This window comes from Rhinolophus sinicus, chromosome 17 (assembly GCF_057876585.1).
Source record: "Rhinolophus sinicus isolate RSI-liver-muscle chromosome 17, RSI-T2T, whole genome shotgun sequence".
Classification (NCBI taxonomy): domain Eukaryota; kingdom Metazoa; phylum Chordata; class Mammalia; order Chiroptera; family Rhinolophidae; genus Rhinolophus; species Rhinolophus sinicus.
This window is the reverse complement of record NC_142517.1, coordinates 185,004,311-185,025,606: the sequence shown is the minus strand read 5'-3', so window position 1 is coordinate 185,025,606 and position 21,296 is coordinate 185,004,311. Positions and strand designations below refer to the sequence as shown.

Here is a 21,296-nt window from a genome sequence, read left to right as displayed (position 1 = left end):
CTCTATCAAAACATATTATCATTCAAATTTAAACGTAGGAAAAGAATTATATATCATGTTTGAACGGCATACTTGGAACTTCTGAAACCTATCACCTCCTTGTATTCCACTACTCTGCTGTTAAACAGAGATGTAGAGCTCAAGGAGCATTAGCTGTTTAGGATCTTTCCTTTTTGCTAGCCATACTGACATGAACATAAAACAGAAAATACAGACCATAAAATCGTACATTTCTCAAATAAGTCAAATCGGAAATTTGATTATATTTTATAGAAATTTCATTTCAGGTTTAACATTCAAAAAAATAGATCCATTCCATTAACTGAGGCATTCCGAGCCACGATGATAGGACCAGAAAATAAAGATAGTTCTCCAGAAAGCATCCGCCATTATCTTATTACAATATGAAAGAGTACAATGATTGGAACTAAGGCTCTTGATGTGACAACAGTTCACAAAATATACCTAACATTTATTAGGTAAATTATAACCTAACATTAGGTTCATGCTATGTGCCAGGTGGTATTCTAAGAGCTTTATGTGAACTAAATAATGAATTATAACAACATAAATTCACAAATGATTAGACATGATGAAAATAATTTTATCAGCATTACATAATAAATACAGTATTACATGTCCATCAGATTATGGGTTAAATAGGGTGTCATGGGTCGCCCTATGTGCAGTAAAGAGTTAACATAGCAGGATTGAGACTGCTCTCCTTGGAAAGGCCTGCCTGCAAGGTTGGCCCTATGCTGGCATCTGAAAACTTGGCAGGCAAAGAGTTGCTTACACTGATTTGAACTTGTCCTCAGTAATGAGGGTGGCTCACTATGACTAAACTAACGTGTTTCCCCAAAAATAAGACCTAGCCGGACAATCAGCTGTAATGTGTCTTCTGGAGCAAAAATTAATATAAGACCTTGTCTTATAGTAAAATAAGACTGGGAATATAATTAATATAATACAATACAATGCAATACAATACAATATAATATAATATGTATATAATACCGGGTCTATATTAATTTTTGCTCCAAAAGATGCATTAGAGCTGATTGTCCAGCTAGGTCTTATTTTCGGGGAAACACGGTATGTACCTGTACAAAGAATATGGTTTATACTGAACACCTGCTTTTCTTCTGAGAGTCTGGAATTTTCGCATATGCTAGGCAATGTGATCAGCCAATAAAAATCTTGGCTGCTGAGTCTCTAATGAGCTTCCCTGGTAAATAAAAACATGTTTTCACATTTCATTACAGGAAGAATTAAGCATGTCCTGTGTGACTCCACTGGGAGAAGACTTGCAGCTGGTTTCCCCTAGACTTGGTACCATAGGCCTTTGCCCTTTGTGGATGTTGCTTTGTACCCACTCACTGTAATAAATCGTAGCTATGATTACAACTATATGTTGAACTATTGAATCTGAGTCCTTTCAGCAAATTATCAAACCTGGGGGGTGGTCTTGGAAACCCAGAACATTAGTCATCATTTCTAAGCATTATTTCTATGTGTTCATCTGAGTAAAATTCAGTATTATAACTCATACACACCATAAAAAAATTTACAGCAAATTATTAAAATTTCCAATGATATTGAAACTGAAAGACACATTACCATGATGCTCTTTCTAATACAGAGTTTGACAAACTAGGCCTGTGGGACAAATCCAGCCTACCACTTGTTTTGTGGACTGTGGGTAAGGTAAACATGGGTTTACATTTTTAAATGTTTATATTTTAAATGGGTATGTATATGTATATGTATATGTATATGTATGTATGTATGTATATATATCTTGATTTTGCCTTTGGACTACAAAGTCCACATTTTTACTATGTGGTCCTTTAAGGCCAACCTCTGCTGCACTGCATGAGAGTTACTGCTTTTTCTATACACACCTCGAAACTATTCTTATTAACATCATTTTTTTCTTTTTGCCAAAAGAGTTAATATTATCTGTCCTAACCAAATTCATAGGTATAAATGCATTTTACATCCACATTGTGAATTATTCAAAATAATCCAATATGTATATTTAAATATTTGAATTTAAAGACACTCTTTCAATTACAGCATTAACTATCTTGTTTTACTTGATTACTCCTGATATTAGGAATTAACAATCTGACTTATTGGGCCACATTTTATATATAAACAGACATTATAGTTGAGTTATTTTAGACTCCCTCTAAATATCAGTGTAACTGTCACAAAAACCAATTTAAATAAAAATATTTATTCTTCCTTGCCAGGAAAATGTGCAATAGTAAAGTCAAAAGAAATAGTTCAAACTATCACTCAGTAGCAAACAAAAGGTTTCAATAACATTGCTATTAAATATCCAAGAACAGATAATTCTAAATTATTTACTATTTTAGATTAAATATTATAACCACCTCCTACATTAAAAAATAGAATGAACAATGAAGTGCACAGAATTAACTCTTTGATAGTACTATGTTGTATATTACCTCTACAAAAAATGACTTGAGTTCAGGGAGGTGTTGAAATAGGTTAAGGGTTGAAGTCTCTGTTTTGGTCTGCTTCTGCACTGCTTCCTCTGCTGATAATCTAGGAGGGTGTGGTTCCTTCAAAATAATTTTAAGAAAAAATAATTTCATAATTATATTAAAACATCTCTCATTGTATTCCTTCATACATACTGGGCTCAAAATAAAATGGACTGCATACCATGCAGTGTTGCCAATTCCAGGTCATTGCTTAGACTATTCCCTCAGCAGAATTCCTACCCTCTTCATTTCTATAGAAACCCTACTATTACTCTAAAGTTTTACTTACTGATATCCTCCTAAATTTCTAAGTCAGAATTAATTATTTTCTTATCTTATTTTCCTCAGTACATTACTTTATTTAGTTTTATTTAGTACTTATTTCTTTCTATGTTGGATTACATACAGTTGTTTTTGGTCTGTCTACCCCAACTAGCAATAGGTATCTTAAAGTCAGAAAACACATCTCATTCATGGATTTTCAATACTAGAACAATATCATAAATATGGTAGGTGTTTAACAAATGTTTGGTAAAATTAAATGCATTCTTCAAAACTAAAAAGTTATAATATGGGTGAATCTTTACTTCCTGAAATAAGAGAGAATGTCAATACTATCAGAATCAAATTACAGATATTGCTGCATTTCTTTTCTAATAAATTACTCTTCCTTAACTTTAATGTCAGAGACATAGAATGGTACTATCTTTATAAATAAAAGGAAAATGAAAAATCAAATTAACATTCCAAAGGCACAGTTAAAGTGCAGAACAGAATTTTATCTAAAGGGGATCCTTCTATATCACAAAATATTAGATTACAGGTAATAAATGTGACAGCTATAAGTACGTTAGTATTTAGCCCTCATTCATGCATGTGATTATTATTCAGTTATTTTTAAATCAAAGGCTGATTTTTATGTAATTTGTTACGGTGATAAAAACTCATCAGCACTACTTTTGTAAAAAAAAAACATGAAAAATATTATAGTGCAAAAATACTACAGAATCTATTTCAAAACCCAAATAAGTGTTCTGTTTTATTGTTACTTTTGCCTTCTGACTCAGTTGGCGGGACTGTTCTGTGAAAACCAATGTTGGAGGCTTCAAATAAACTGTTGTTAAGGAATAGTCTTTAATAGTATTAAAACTTAATCTGATAACTGACTATAAGCCAGAGTTTAGAAACACTATTGCTGTTAACATCTGTGGAGATTTCAATTCAACAAATATTTATTGCACCCATACTACACGCAAGAAAGATACAAAAGTGTTTAAGAGAAGGCTGCTGTCTAACATTTTATAACATAGGGAGGCAAATAAATATACAATTAACTAAGGCAGAAAGTGTCATAATTAGGATATAAGTAATAGTCCATAAGAACATGGAAAGGTTATCTAGTTCAACAAGGGAGCTTACAGCCATGAATTCAGAGGAAATATGAGATGGTAGAAAGCCTTTGGAGTTAGATACATTCAAATCATGCCCCAGTCACATTCTAGTTGTGTAAACTTGGAAAAAGAAGTAGTATTTGATTTCTCTAAGGCGTTATAGGCTAGGTATTAATTTCTATGAGGCTTGGCTTTATCATCTGAAAAACGAGGATAAGTGGATATTTACTGTGAGGGTTAGGTAAATCACCTAGCACTGTGCTTGCATAAAAAAGTATCAACTTATTAAATGGGATATTATTGTGTAGTCCTCATTTCTAAATTCATACACTCACAAAGATTAAGATATCTTTGAAAACTAAGCAATCAGAAAGACATTAATTTAACTTCAGATACTAGTATGGGGATAGAAATATACTAATATATATATATATTATTTGATTTTATATGTTATATAACATATAACATATAAATATATGTTATATGAATAGTCCTAAAACTCAAATTATAGAATATATATAAATATTCTATAATATGAATGAACCAGAAGCAGTCAACTCACTATAATGTGAAAATAAATCAGCAAGCCACACAAATGATTAATAATCAGACATTGATTCGTATAGTTTCATCAAAATATTATTTCATTCTTTAATTCATATTATAGAACATGTATATATTCTACATACATAGTCTATATATACATATATATATGTATATATTCTATATTCTATAATTTGAGTTTTAGGACTAGGTTTGGGCTCTGGGTGGTAAATGTCCCTTTTGGGCAGATGTCACCTACTAAGAAGTCTTATATATAGAACAAGTCCTAATATAAAGATAGTTTTAATGGAATAATCTAACTGGTATTCAGAGTTAGGTAATTAAGAGTTCCTTCTCCACTTAAATAAAGGAGGGAGAAATATCTCACCTGACGGGGCCTTGAACCTCACCATTATCTTTCTCAAAAACAACAAAATAAGGTGATTGGCTTTCTAAGTAAATAAAGTACTCTGTGATTTAAGAGTAATTGACTGTACCGTGTTTCCCCGAAAATAAGACCTAGTCGGACCATCAGGTCTAATGTGTCTTTTGGAGCAAAAATTAATATAAGACCCGGTTTTATTTTAATATAATATAAGACCAGGTCTTATATAATATAATTATATAATGTAATATAATATAGTATAATATAATATAACATAATACCGGGTCTTACACGATATAAGACCTAGTCTTATATGATTAATTTTTGCTTCAAAAGATACATTAGAGCTGATGGTCCGGTTAGATCTTACTTTCGGGGACACACGGTATATGTGGATTTTTGACTACAATATTTTGCTATTTCAATATAGGAACAATCATTTAAATCTATTTTTAAGTGATAGTGTATTTTTTCCAAATTCTAAATAATTCTGAAATAAGGTTTTAAATCATTAAATTCTTTGAAAATACTGGTAGTACTATTCCGCAGCAATTAAATTCTAGACTTCTTATGTAATTAATAATTTTTATGATTTACCTTTAACAGTTGACAAGGTGTTTGCCCAAAATTATTAATCATTCCTTCTAAGGCTTTTCTTTCCTTCTCATCTGTTAAGGCATCCAGGTCCACAGCTCCTAAAACCAGAAGCAGTCAACTCACTATAGCGTGAAAATAAATCAGCAAGCCACACAAATGATTAATAATCAGACATTGATTCATACAGTTTCATCAAAATATTATTTCATTCTTTAATTCATATGAATTTATTGTAAAGAGGTAATTTAAAAAAACAGTAAAACTTCAGAATTAAATATTTATAAAAATAAATTCCATCCACTATTTAGAACTAAAATATTTTAAACAAATTTAACTGGTAGTCTGTAAACATTTCTTTTGGAAAAATACAAACTATACTCATAGTACACCTAATTGTCTCATGATAGTCAAGCTGAAACAAGTGTAATAACCACACAAAAATACTGCTATAAAATAGTTTATCTAATAAATGATGGGAAAGGTGATATTATAATTAACTGATTATACCCAGCCACACATAATATGAATTATTACATGGCTAGTAATTGGTCACACAATGTCAGTCTGATTTCAAAGTCTATGCTCCTAACCACCACGCTATACTATCTCCCTACAAAACTGTTCTAGAATAAAAACATGCTTGTTTGTTTACCAACAGTCATGTGGGCTCTGCTCAAATGCATATAATTTCACACTATTCACAATCTTTACAACTATTACCTCTACTGCAGAATTATAAAAGACTACTTCTTAAGCCTTTCAAAACATTCCTAAAATCTTGATGCTGAGTGAATAAACATTAGAATAATGTCATCTTATTTATCAATTGAAGAATTTGTTATTTGTAATTCTAAAGGTCTTCTTTCAAAGTCTGCTAACAATTTAATATTGAGTATTTAATGTAGGACACATATGGCCAGAGATCAAAAACTTTTATGTCACTAATAATTGGCATTTATAATTAAATCTGCATATCACCTTAACTACTATTTTTTACAAAAGTAGGTCTTATCTTTCAAATAGAAAGGATCACTAAAACTACTTTTTAAATGTAGTCTTTCTCATGATAAATAGTTATGTACGAAATACCATGCATAAACACGTATTAAATAATACTTTCTATCAATGTAACGCAAGAGAAAAAGAATATAGGCTTATACCTTCATAACTACAGTAATAGAAAACATTGAGTGCCTCCACTGCAGCTGGTCCCCTCTGTTTATAGCCAAAAATCAGATCTATCCATTCATGAAGATGAGCAGAAACATAATCAGACTCCTAGAAAAAGTATAAATGTAATAATTACTATAGAGATACCTTCCAACTATAATGTAAAGATGGGTCCTTTTAAAAAATAAAAGGAAATTAAACATTTCTACTAAAAATCTTAACCACTGTAAATAAAATTATCTCAAAATCATGTTAAACATTTATTCATTATCTACTACATATACTGATTGTATTCTATCTCATACAATGCAGACATACTTATTGATATTTACTACATACACATCTCCTAAGTAAAAGATGAAGAAAATAACACAAATCTTCTAATAGCCCAAATATTAACAACAAAAAATTATGATAGCACTGGAATGCATCTTTGTTATGAAATTTCCATTGAAATAGTTGTCTAGAAATTCAATTCAAGGAAACAATGAAACCAAAATGGGGTGGATTTAAAGATGCTGCAAATTACTCCTTCAACCCCACTTCACCAAGAGGTGGACTTGGTGACAGGCAAAGGCTTGAGGGACCTCCCGGAGCACTCCCTCCAAGGTGGCTTGAAAGACAGTGAGGAAATCGTTACTGGAGACTGGAAAAAGGGGGGATTCATGTTTTAGTTACCCGAAAGTTAAAAAAGGGTACCCAATGAACTGGTGGATCTGGAGATGGAGATTTCCAGGTAGAATGTTAAGTGATAATTGGCTTCCTTTAGCTGCCTGTGATAAAGTGTGGGAAAAGTAAGATGAGTTAAAAAAAAACAAAAAACTGTTCGAGTTTTAAGCATAATTTTAAAAACTATAAAGGAGCCAGGTCTTGCTGGGTTCAAAATAAAATTATTTCTCATTTCCAGGATCACTAGAGAGCAGAGTCTCTCAAAGTGACAAATAGCCTAAGTCAATGATCAAATCAGTGTCACCAGTAAAATATGACCTCAGGCAAAAGTTTAGTCCGAGTGTGGCTATCAAACAATTTTTTGAGATCTCAGAGATTTAATGTTGTGCCTCATAGGCACACTCAAGAGAAAATAGAGCATATTAAGAATGTTAAAGGGAATAAAAGAAACCACAGGCCCAAATGGAGTCACTTGTGCTAAGTCCCACATCAGCAAACCAAAACTTAATATCTAACCTCATTGCAGTTTCAGCCTCTCCCAGGAATACGACCTTTAACCAGTCAATCAGGAATTACCTGATCAGCACTAGTGAGGTAATATGCATAACAGACCCCCGCCCAAAGGAAGGTGACTGTGCCTGAAACAATCCACTCTCTTAGGAATGTCTTTTTTCTGTCCTCTTCTGCCTATAAAAGCCTTCCATTTTATATAGCATCTCAGAGTTCTTTTCTACTTGCTAGATGGGACCTTGCCCAAATTCTGAATCACTGAATAAAGCCAATTAGATCTTCAAATTTACTCAGCCGATTTTGTTTTTTAACAAGAATTTTAAAACCATTTCCCTATAGTAGTCTCCCACTCAGCCCAAAGAACATAAAGAACTGTTTTGCAAAGTAATGTGGAATGGTTTTTGTCCAATAGAGTTGATGCATAAGAAACTCATAATTTTTTAAAGAAATTATATTAGTTCAGACTGAAAGAGATAGAATTTTGACAGAGAGAGAGAGAGAGAGAGAGAGAGAGAGAGAGAGAGAGAGAGAGAGAGAGCGCGCGCGCGCGCTTGCGTGCGCTCTTTGGCTTCCAAGTTACTATGGTTAGGAAAGGCTAACAAACAATTTTTTCCCAATGGAAAAGAAGGAATGACTCAAAACAGGTGGGGTGGAGGGAGTAGTCCAAAAGCCCAAGGGTAGAACAAAAGAGGATGGAGAAACACTCTCAGGTAGTAGTACAAGATTATAATAAAGGAACTGAGAGAAGGTCTCTGCTGGAATTCTGATTTGTTATAAACTAATTACTGCTAGGTGCCTCCTGTTTTCTCCCCTCTTTGAATAAGAGTGTATAATTACAGTTCTATCCTTGTCAAACAACTGCTATGTGGGGGCAGATAACTGGTTTCTTCACTTCAGTCTTTTGATCCAGGAGGAGACACACCTGAGTAGTTTCATCTACACATGGATTTGATTTAGATGAGTAACAAGATTCTGGACTTGAGGCCTCATGCCTTAATGCAGGGATCAGCAAACTACTGACTGTGGGCCAACTCTTACTAGCTGCTGTATATTAGCACAATACAGCCACACCCATTTTTTTGCACTACAATGGCAGAATTTTAATACATACTTCAGAGCCAATGAAAATATTTACTGTCTGGTCCTTTATAAAAAAAGTTTAAAAATCCCTGCCTTAAAGAGATGAGACTTTGGCAGGGTCTTGAGAAGAAATATGCATAATTTGCGTGTTGGAGAATGTGAATAATGTGTGGCCAGAGGGCAGACTCTGTGTGGTGGATTAAAGATGGTTGCAAGTTCGTTCTCACTTCCACCATTGAGAGACAGAGTTTACTTTCCCTCCTTTTGAATCTGCCCTGATCCTGTTACTATTTAACCATTACAAGGTGGCAGAAGTGATGCTGTGACAGTTCACAGCCTTAAGCCAAAAGGAAGTGTGGAAGCTTCGACTTTTGTACTCTTGGGGAGCCCTGAGCTGCCATGTAAGAAGTCTGGCTACCCAGAAAGAGAGACCATATGAAGAGATATCCTGAGATTATATAGAAACGGAAAAAAGTCCAGCATCCCAATGCCTCAGTGAAGCCTCCAGATGACTCTAGCCTCAGCTGCTGTATGACTCCAACGGCATGAGAACCTCAAGCAAGAACAGGAAAATTGCCTAATTCAGACCAGTTAACTCAAAGAATTGTGAGAGATAATAAAATGGCCATAGTTTAAAGCCATTAAATATTCGAACAGTTTGGTACACAGCAATACATAACTGAAACAAAACTTACAACATCTTATTAATAAGAAGCATGTCTTACTAAAATTTGGACCCCTGCTGTTATGTCATAGATAATATAGACGAAAGCATCTGAGAAGTTCCTAGTTATAAGTAACAGCTTATTTTTCAGAGATACTTTATTCCACCTCCACCCCCACCCCCATTTCCTTATTCACGCATATAGGGTTATTGCTTACAAAAGTATTACAATCTAATCCTGAATTTTGTAAATTTGATAAATTATGCATTAATGACAAAGAACAGTTCCAAGTATTGACTTAATTAGTTTTGCCGTCTGCAACATTTCACTTTTGATAGAGAAGTAAGTGGGCTATTATAGAGGAAAAAAAAACACACCACTTGCAAAATAGTTATACAGTATCAACATTAAACTAGTCCTCCAATTCCAAACTGGAAATTGAGCTAAAAGCATTTTTAAAGTGGCATTTAGAAATCAGTTATCTTAGTAAAAATTTACTGAAATCCTTCAGAAAAAAAAAATAACTTATCCTTATTAGATCTGAAACAAATGAACTGCAAAACATCAAACTACACGAGCTTGGTGATAGCAATAGTTCTCATACAACAGTATTGAATGTATTTCCCCCTCGATATCCATAGGACTGTACTATAACTACTATATTGGAAGATTCATAACCTCAAAATAAATTACTATATAATACTGTCTAAACATCAAATATAACGGATTACAAATTAAGAAAATTAAGTCAGATATACTTTATTCTATCCTCTAAAAAACACATACATCTTTATCTAATTAATCTCTCTAATAACTCAACACAAATATCTTACCAGAGCTTTCCTATGTTTATAGATGAAATCTTCAGCTGACTTAGCCCATTTGGGGAGAATGACATCATTTACCAGTTCTTTGGAAACTTGTAGACGACCCAAGTTAAATTCTAAGACGTATAAAATAAATGCATCAAGTTATTTTAGATTTAAATAAATCAAGTAAAACAAATATGAGGTCACATTCCTTAGTATAAATTGATTGCTTTTTTCTTCTTTAATTAGAGTGAAACATGAGTTTTCAATTAGCAATAGCAGCGCCTTGGATAAACCTTATCGGCTATGATATTGCCACTGCGCAAAGCTATTAGAGTGAAAGAGGAGAATCAAGTTTCCTTCTTGAGCTAAATTTACTGAACAGGTGAAAATAATTATTATCTATTGGAATGCGTTTATCAGCTGATTAAAGAGGTAAATAAAAATAAAATAGTTTTAAATTGGTTATTACAAAGTAAATCAGATTAATAATTTTTTTCGTTGTTGAGGAAAGTGAGGGAAACTATAGCTATGATCCAAACCTTAATCTGAACAAAAATACAGTATTAAATATTCTTTTTAAATAAAAAATAATTAACATAGTCCCTCTAATGGTTAATTTACAAAACATAGCTCCTTAGAGCTTTCTGGTTTAACTTATACCTTAAACTCACTCAATGGAAGAAGTTATATATGTGTCTTACGGAAGAACAATAAATTTATATACCACTATTCTAAGTAGATTCTGACATCATAAAGATTTGCTCATATACCGTATTTTGCCATGTATAATGCACACCCACGTTTTTGGCCCAAACTTTCAGGGGGAAAAAATCTTCTAACTTTTTAATTCAAATTTTTATTTATTTACATTTAGGTACTTGTTTTTGTATTATAAAGGAATTTCAGCGTTTAGTTTTTAACATATCATGTAACAAAAAATTTTATGTAACAAATAATTACAAAACATAAGAACAGATACAAGGTACAAGCAATTTTATGTACCAGTAACAAATTTATGATATTTATACATCATAGAAAGCCAAGAACTCTTCTTCATTGCAAGTTCGTCCTAAGTTCAACAAAACCGATTATAGTATTCCAGAGTATTACTTTGCATATGGATACCGTTATTGATTTTTGGTTACACTTTTAACTCATAAGCAGAAATAAAAGAATTAAAAGCACTTATATAGATATGGAATTAGTATTACCCATGTATAATGCACATCCTTATTTTTCCCTCACAAATTTAGGCAAAAAACAGTGTGCATTGTATATGGCAAAATATCACAGTTAGAACACAGTATATTGACAAAATTATCACAAAGATGAGGTTTTCTTGTTCATAAAGTGTGGGGAGGGAAAAGTATTAACACAAAAGACCTTCATAAAAGAAGGTGCCTTAAAATATCAGCGTGTCCCAAGTAGGAGAGAGGTTAATGTCATAGAATGACAGGATACACAGGCTCTGCGGCTTTGTTAACCCAACCACCATATAACAGATATTGTGTGTTTGGCCACCTGATAACCATTCCTCCTTATGTGGTAGCAGAACCTTGATTTTATTCAGGTTGTCCATCCTGGCCTGCAATTCATGCCTTTGCAGGTGACTGGTGTAGGAGTTGGTATATAACCCAGCTCTGGTCAATGAGGGGAGGTTATGAGAAAGGGTTTCTCACTCTTAAGAAATGACAGAAGAATTAACAGTCCCACTTCTTTCTAACAACACTGTTGTACCTGCCTATACCTAGAACTGCGTTAGTCATTTGTAACCATGAGAGGAAATACAAGGACAAAGACAAAACACTTACAATAGCAGAGTGTTTTGGGAAGAACGTGACTTGGATGATATTGTTAAGCTGCCTGAAACTATCATATCTCAGGGTTTTTAGTGAGAGAAAACACTAAAATTTTCTTGCACAATTATGAGTTGGTTTTATTAGTATTTATTTTAGTAATTAACATAGTAATTAACATTTAGTAATTAACATTTATTTTAGTAATTAACATCTGTTGGCATTCTAACTAATATATGTTGCTTTCTCCCACCTAGCTAATTTCAAACAAAGAGGCAATGTATAGCTAGAAATGGAGGCCACCACGACAGTTGTGCAAGAGCAACTGGCTCTGGTGAATGTCAGACATTGTCAAGCTAAGAGTACCTTAAATTCTGCATGCCAATTCAATCTGCTCACCCTCCTATCCCAGATACCCTGCTTTAGGATACTCCAGTCCTATGGCTGACTAGGATCAGACTCAGTCAATAGATTCATGTGATTTTCGGAAAGTGACCAATTCTAACTGCCTTACTCTGAGAATCAGGTGCCCTGCCTCCGACAGCTTGTCTCAGAGTGCATGACCAAGGACACGAAGCCCTGTATATGCTTCGCCAGCATGACAATTAATTTTACTGAGCAAGCAAAGGGTGAAACATTAACATTATATGCCAGGGGAGGAAAAATGAGTTGGTAACGGTCTCTTGACTCTGTGAAATTTCCCTAAAGAACACCAGTAATAACAATCTTGCCAACTTCCTTATTTGTGCTTAAACTAAATCTAAAACTACCTCAGAGAAAAAGTATTTAGATATTTTTAAAAACTGTATGTAGCTCCATGATTCTCTGCTTCAAAAACAATGATTTTTCAAATAGTGTGGTAACTTATGCCCTGTCATTTTTCAATTTGCCTCCTTTCTTCTGCTCTAAATCAGGAGTCTGCAAGCTTTTTATATAAAGGGTCAAAGAGTAAGTATTTTTGGTTCTGTAAGCCCTATGACCTCTGTTGCAACTATTCATATCTGCCGTTACACTGTGAAAGCAGCCAGTCCGTATGTAAACGAGTTGCCTGGCTGTGTTCCAAAAAAATTTTATTTATATACACATGAATTTCCCAAAGATTTTGCCCATGGACCTGTAGTTTGCTGATCCCTGGTCTAAATCTTCATCTTACCTAGTTCAAACACTTTTAACCTATGTGGGTATATAGCTGAATTAGTCTATGACCATTTTTGCTTTTCTAGTAAACGCTGTATTCTGACAAATTCTCTTCCCAATTCAAATTTGACTCTTTATTCTTAGTTCATTGTAGCACTTCCCTGGCAGGTGAAACTGGGCATCAGTTAAGCCCTGCCACTGAATAACAGACAGAATGAACATTAAATAATCTAGGACATCACAAAAATGTCCTGAAAGGTATTTTTCAGGATCCTCCACTGGACTTGTTGAGTCAAATTTTTTAACTATTTCTTACGATTTTGATTTTCCAAAAACTCTGGAAAATAGAAGAATTCAGGAATAAGTTCCTTCACATCATTTGGATTGTCCATGAGAGCCTGCCAGGTAGCAGGGATGGAATGGAACTGTCGATCTGCACAATCAAACCTGCACGTGGAGATTGAAACAGAACAGTGAATATTGAATGAGAACAATAGGCATGAAACAAACCTTTAAACTCCCTTCAAGTTTCCTAATGATTAGAGTTTCTTTTTTCTTAATCTTTCTCTTTAATGTCTAAAACATAATTTGCTGTCTTTAAGATAATCTATCTTTCATACTGTATTGGCAGGAACTAAATACTATCATTTTAATCACTAATATCGTCTAGTTAAAATAGCTGAAACCCAAATCACAGTGGAGAAAATTTTCAAGTAATTAAATATATACCTAAGAGACCTTAAAAAATGGTATAATTTTTGCTGAGTAAAATGTATTACAGAAAATGAATAAACATTATTTGGTTATTTTAAATCACAGAGTTTAAGTATGAAAGCATTATAGTCTTAATATATGTGGTTAACAGATCTATAGGAATCCTTGATATATAAATATCTTTACAAACTCCTCTGCTAAAAACCAGAGGGTGATTTAGGGAAATGGCTCTGTGGCTAAAGCTTTTATATTTTACTTGTATGTATTATACTATTATCTTATTTTAATTTTATTTTTGAGTTCCGTCATGGGCCTATGGTAGTTGTAAGAAGCTCAAGTGGTCATGCTGCAATTTTATTATGCTTTCTCTAATCACAAAAAGTACAAACTTGTTGTGTTTCACCTCCTTTGATATTGTTTTCCTGGATTTATTAAGTAATGACTTACTAAGTGACACTGGTGACTAATTTGACTCTTTTTATGCCTACAAATCTTAGTTTGAGGATGAGCTAAATTTAACAGAACTCTGAATTTAATTAGTCAATGATGGGGTCATCAAATAAAGTCAAATGATGGTGTATCCGAATACGAAACGAAGTGTGGCTTTAATGGTAGAATCTTTATGTTTAGGTGGTAGAGAACAGCTTCACTGAAACATAATTAGCGTACATATAATTCATTCTTTATAAGTGGAACAATCGATGGCTTTTAGTATATTCAGAGTTGTGCATCCATCACCACAATCAATTTTAGAACATTTTCATCACTCCAAAAAGAAACCCTGTATCTATTAGCAGTCACTCTTCCTTCACTCTGCCTCCACCCCCAACTACTTTCTGTCTCTATAGATTTGCCCATTTTGCACACTTCATATAAATCATACAATATGTGGTCTTTGTGTCTGGCTTATTTCATTTAGTATACTGTTTCCACGGTTTATCCATGTTGTAGCAAAATGGTAATGCTAAATAATAAAGCAGCATGGAGACAAAAATGTGAATACGTAGAGAGCTACCTCGAGGATATAGCGGGAGACTGAGGATTCATGAAGAAGTTTGTTTCTTTAGGATCATAAGGAAAATGTGTAATGAAGTTAAGTTATAAAATTGACAGGTAATATGATAATACAATAGCATCACAGACCTGTCTGAGCTGCTACTACAAATGTAAGAGCCCCTCATCCCTCCTTCTTTTTATTCCTCTTGATTAATAAGTATTTTTAGGAGGACTACATAGGCATCGGGTAAGGTATGAATCTCTGGTAGATGTCTTGGATCTAGGTCTAAATCAGTTCTAACTCTAAGTTTCTAATAGGTTCCTAAAACCTGTAAGAATCACAAAGGTACACTGGGTAATAGTAAAATGGAATTCTCCTTAAAAGTCATTTGTGTAAATCAATTTGAGTGACCCATTATCAAACTAGTTTGGCTATTTTTATCTAGAGTTGAACAATAACCCAATAGAGAATAAAAGATTCACGAAAGCAAAGAGTTTTCAACACTAACATGCAGTCTTAAGAAATAGTGTATTTACCCAAAACATACCTTCCACTTTGAAGCTGGATGTGGAGGGTGGTAAATGGTTCTGTACGAATAAGATAGTGCATAACTCCAGCAGAATTTGAATAGTGAGTACCATAGTGGAATTTATCAATAATTCCCATAGGATCCTCAAAATTTTCATATCTAAAACAGGAAACTGTAGTTTTGTAACCATAATAGTAAAAGTAAATTAGGAGGACATAAGCTTGTATTTGCATTGTTGAAAACACAATTTTTAGGAAGTCCTTTTTAATATGTTTCATTACCTAATGTATGTGTATCATCACACCATGTTAATAAATGAAAAATAATTCATTTAGGTTTTTTTTCTGAATAATGAAATATCAGTAATACTGGATTCTGGAATGGTTTTGTATTATTCAGTGATACATGTTCACTGTAGATAAATTAAAAAACACAGAATCAAAAGAGAAGAAACTTAAAATAAACTATGATTGCACGTCTCAGAGATAATTAATATTAACATTTTGGTGAATATCTGTTAAACCTTAATGTATAAATATACAAATATATTTTAATATAAAAGTGCTATATATAATATATTGTTCACTCCTTTTTTCATTTAATACTATTCTATTAACATCTCTCCAAATGATTAGTCTATTTTTAATAGGTATATGGCACCTTTAACAGGTACATGTATGGATGTATGACAATTTATAACTATTTCTTTCCGATATTTAGGTTGTTTCTATTTTTCTGCTATTGTAAGCAATATGATAATTAGACATTCTTTTATGACCAAAGTAACGGAAAAAACATGGAGAATCAGTCAAGAAGTGTGGAAATGAATGCTTAAAAATCTAAAGGTGAAAGATGAAGGAGGGAGATGGTGGAGAGAAAGAAGGCCTAAACCAGATCATTAGCAAAGGCGATATATAGTGATTCTACAAGCACTATCACTGATATTCATAGGTATAGCTGATTTGAATGGTGGTTTGAATGGTGACATCTGAATTAGTGGGTATAAAATCTGAATAAGAATGAAGTTGTCTGAGGTAGTAAACACTGCAATTTTAAAACAAAATACTAATCGATGTTCATCAAGCTGAGGCCAATTTCTTTTGTATAGAAATCATTAATATTCAGAGAATAAAAAAAATTTTCAGGTCACAGTCATATGTACCTAAGCAAAAAACATACCACTGAAATTTAAAACAACTTGTATCTTTGATTATCAGTAAGTTATTTATATAATAAGTATTTCCTGTGGAACAGTGTTAAAAAAATTTTATTTTACTGTCAGAAAAAAATGTTTGACTAATGGCAGTGAGATAATACATACACAGCAAAATTCCACTAGTAAATCAAATCAAATATTAAATACCTCAAAAAATCTTGGGGAAGATTTGCAAATAAAAATTAAAAAATATGAAGAATAATGTACCATCTATTGCCAAATAAATCTACAATTAAGTTTGTTTGCAAAACAGTTCTTTGTCATTATTAAAAGTCATAACTGAGAAGTCATCCATAAATTCAGATGGATTAAAAGGGAAATTAAAATTATTCTTTTACCTGTCAGCAGTTTGCTTTGACAAAAAAAACTGAGATGTTTATAGAGTGGATCATAAACATACAGAACATAAATATACGGAAACCTTCCTTTCCTTATTAAAATGACACTTAAAATTTCCACACGTATCACTTTTCTTTATTCACATTATTCATGAATATTAGATTTGTATTATTAATTTTATATTTACTAAATTATTATAGTAAATGGATATTTTTACATGTTAGATTATTAGGTTGTTAAATCTAAAATACCTGGGAAGAAAATTTCAAGAACCTATTACCCTTTAGCACATACTTTATTACAAGCTGAAAATTTGGCAAAGAAGGGATACTTGAAGGACAACTGACATACTTTCAAGAAAACTTAGGAGGGAATTACCAGATTTTGATTATCAAAAGTAGGTGTATTATTTAAAAAGAGCAACACTTGGTTGGCCATGGAAATTAACACACATTCAAATAAGTGATGGGTTATCTTTCAAAATGATAAAAGGCACTTACTTTTCTCGAATAGCTTTGGCGTTTTTATCATTAACTACACCAATTGGTTTAGAAAGATCTCGAAATACAGATGGGTTATTAAAGTCCAACTCTTCTGAAGTATAATCTTGTAAAATCCAAGGAAACTAAGAGACACAATGTATAATTTAGACATTCCTTCCTAGAGAAGCAACTATGCCCATATCTAGTGTCAAATGCTTATCTAAAGACAAAAAAGAAACAGTCTTTAAAAATATTTCTTCCTGTTACAAATGTTTATTCATCTTTATTTCAATAACCAGAGCATTATTTCCTATAATTCCACTGGAATATTTTCAATGAGGTGAAAGAAAAAAGGCTTTTATTTTTTAATTATTCTTCATGTTCATATATTTCTTGAAAACAGCAGGGTAGAAAATATACAGAAAGGCAAAAATATAATTTTATATCTTTAAAAAAATAAAAAATAACTATCATGCACGTATATTTGCATGTATTATAAAACTGAAAGGCAATCCTATATTTATGATATTTATGAAAAACTTACCACAGGATACTGGGCAAGGTCATTATAGGTTCGTCCTGCCATCGTATTTATTTGAATTAGGTAGTCAAAATTTGATATCTCTCTATTCACCCATTTCTAGACAGCACAAAAAAGAACAAAATCAAAATTAGTCTATATCTCTTAGAAATCAGTAACTACGTATTACTGATAATACTAACATAATCCTCTGTTTTTCTCTCTATCCTTTTCTGATAAAAAGAATGGGGCTTTAAAAAAGGCTTAACAGGGACATAAAATCAGTATGTGTTTCCTAAATTCACTTCCTTTTAACAATTGGTCTCTAGAAAAGGAACAGAAAATTCCACATAAATTTTACACTACAGTCTAAAAGATCTTCAGAAGAATCCTTTCCGTTAATTAAATATTTTATTGGACATATTAAAATTTTTAATTCTAGGACTGTTCAACTTTGAAAATTTTCTGTTATAAATGCAATTTTCATAAGCACACAGTTTTTTGTTTTTTTTCAATTGGGAAATATTGGGGAGCAGTGTGTTTCTCCAGGGCCCATCAGCTCCAAGTCATCATCCTTCAATCTAGTTGCCGAGGGCACAGCTCACTGGCCCATGTGAGAATCGAACCGGTAACCCTATTGTTCAGAGCTGGCGCTGTAACCAACTGAGCCATTCAGATGCCCCATCATAAGCACACATATTAAAAAAAACAGTATCTTAGTGTACTAGAATGATCTATCAATTTTAAATAAACATTACATGGTCCTCAGAAAACTGCCTTTATAAAGCAACAGGTGAATTTTACTACATTAGATACAAGATTTTCTAAAGAAAGATTAATCATTATTTTCTTTCAATCACCTCATTGCATCTAGGCTGCTTGTTACTTTAGACAGTGTGGGTCTGCCAGAGAATTTTGCTGATAAACATTCAACTTTAAATTTACTGTGTGCCTTAAGCAAATAATATACTTGTGGGAAATGGTGAGAAATTAATCTGTGTATGTAGATTTTATAAAAAGCCCAATTATAATTGTTCTTGAGTGCCAAATAGAGGAATGAGTACTTTAATGAATAAAGTTTATTCCACAGATACCAGGGAATGTGTTTTATTAAATAAAGCTTATTCCATAAGCAATAGGAAAGAACTGGGGATGGCTTCTGAATACAAACAACACTTAAAATTAAGATAAATATATGTAGGAGGAAGGAGGGAGCCAGGCATAGACTCTAATTAGGAAACTACTGACAGTCCTGAAAAGCAAAAAACAGTGGCCTTTCCTTGGATTTTAGCAGTACAAATTCAAGAGATGTTGGGATATTAGTGAGGATAAAATACACAAGAGCATCTGTTAGCTTTGGCTGACAGAAGAAATGGTGCTTCCCCCACCCCCCTTTTTCCTTGGTGACTTCTGTATTTTCACATTTTTTACCTCGTGCATGGATTATTTTTATTAAGAAAAAAACACACATTATATTTTAAAAAGAGAAAATTAGTGAGAAAGATTAATTCATAAGATATGCCCATAAAGTGAATGATATGGGAGTTGGAGGACAAGGCACTGAGGGAAACGGAGATTCAAAAACAATTAAAAAGATCAACCTGAATGGAAGAATAGCAGTTGTAATAATCAAAATGAAATAATCAGAAGAAGGGGGTTTTACTTTTAAGCAAAAGTCTGAGACATAAAATAAACACAAAAGCAGTGACTTAAAACTTCCTACCTGTGTCAATCCTGATGTTTTGAATAATTCCTGTGGTGATCTGGTTCCATAACTATTTGGAGAATGAAGTGATAATAGTTTGCTATATACTTTGTTTCGAACCTATAAAAAACAGCATTTTATAAACAAACCAGGATTATTATGGCTTTTATAACAACTTTATTGAGATAATTTCCGTCCATAAAATTCACACTATGAAGTATACAGTTCAATGGACTTTTCTGTATATTCAGAGTTGTGCAACCATCAACATTATCTAACTTTGGAACATTTTCATCATCCCCAAAAGAAACGCTATAATCACTAGTCATCGCTCCCCAATTCCCACTCTCTCCCATCCCCACTAATCTACTTTCTCTCTCTATGAATTTGCCTATACTGGACATTTCATATAAATAGAGGATTTGTTTAAACTTCTCTATTATGCTAGGCTTAGTGAAGTCAAGACATGTATTTCTTGAGAAAGTTATAGTGCACAACATAATGATCATCAGACATTGAATCAGAAAACTAACTCAAGTCTAGTGCAAATTTAGTTCTGTCATTTACTAATCATCATGGCAAATTAATTAATTTAATTTGTACCTTAAACGTAATAATCTCTACTTTCATGGATTTCTGAATTATTCAAGCTATACAATGTAAAGTACCGTGTTTCCCCGAAAATAAGACCTAGCCAGACCATAAGCTCTGATGTGTTTTTTGCAGCAAAAATTAATGTAAGACTGGGTATAATATAATTAATATAATACATAATATAATATAGTACCAGGTCTTATATTAATTTTTGCTCCAAAAGACATATTAGAGCTGATAGTCCAGCTGGGTCTTATTTTGGGGGAAACACAGTAATAAAATTCATCTTTGAATTTCAATTTCTTCATCTAAAAAAAGGGAATAATGAAATTTTCCATATCTAATCTGAAGGTTGTTATGAAGATTAGATACTATATACAAATGTGCTTTAAAAACTATAAAGTTTTACAAATGTACAGTATTCAACAGGAACACGCTTGGCTTAATTAATTACATGACATAGCTTTCTCAAAAACAACCTAAACAAAATAAAGGACAAACATCATATGATTATATCAATTGATGCAGAAAAAGCATTTGACAAGATACAACATCCATTTATGATTAAAACACTTAATAAAATAGGTATAGAAGGAAAGTATCTTAACATAATAAAGGCCATATATGACAAATCCTCAGCTAATCTCATAATTAATGGTGAGAAACTGAAGCCCTTTGCTCTATGTTCAGGAACACGACAAGGCTGTCCCCTATCACCTCTGCTTTTCAACATAGTGTTGGAAGTCCTTGCCAGAGCAATCAGGCAAGAGAAAGAAATAAAAGGCATCCAAATTGGGAATGAAGAAGTTAAATTATCACTCTTTGCAGATGACATGATGCTATATATAGAAAACCCTAAGACTCCACCAAAAAGCTATTGGAAACAATCAACGAATACAGTGAAGTTGCTGGCTACAAAATCAACGTAC

The 21,296-nt window shown here is 32.7% G+C and overlaps 1 protein-coding gene and 1 pseudogene across 7 annotated transcripts in view; both read right to left on the bottom strand.

Annotated features, from left to right (window-relative positions):
- Nucleotides 1-21,296, bottom strand: part of NBEAL1 (neurobeachin like 1) — a 150,306-nt gene that overhangs the window by 22,944 nt on the left and 106,066 nt on the right. For all 7 annotated transcript variants that reach the window (XM_088794483.1, XM_088794487.1, XM_088794482.1 and 4 more), the window contains 9 exons: nt 19,792-19,893; nt 18,093-18,188; nt 17,567-17,691; nt 15,530-15,670; nt 13,588-13,718; nt 10,360-10,469; nt 6,593-6,710; nt 5,433-5,530; nt 2,478-2,594 (listed from right to left, as the gene is read on the bottom strand). In XM_088794483.1, coding sequence (XP_088650609.1) covers nt 2,478-2,594; nt 5,433-5,530; nt 6,593-6,710; nt 10,360-10,469; nt 13,588-13,718; nt 15,530-15,670; nt 17,567-17,691; nt 18,093-18,188; nt 19,792-19,893 — 1,038 coding nt within the window. The remainder of the gene's footprint in view (nt 1-2,477; nt 2,595-5,432; nt 5,531-6,592; nt 6,711-10,359; nt 10,470-13,587; nt 13,719-15,529; nt 15,671-17,566; nt 17,692-18,092; nt 18,189-19,791; nt 19,894-21,296) is intronic.
- On the bottom strand, nt 10,543-10,665 carry LOC141568159 (U4 spliceosomal RNA; annotated as a pseudogene).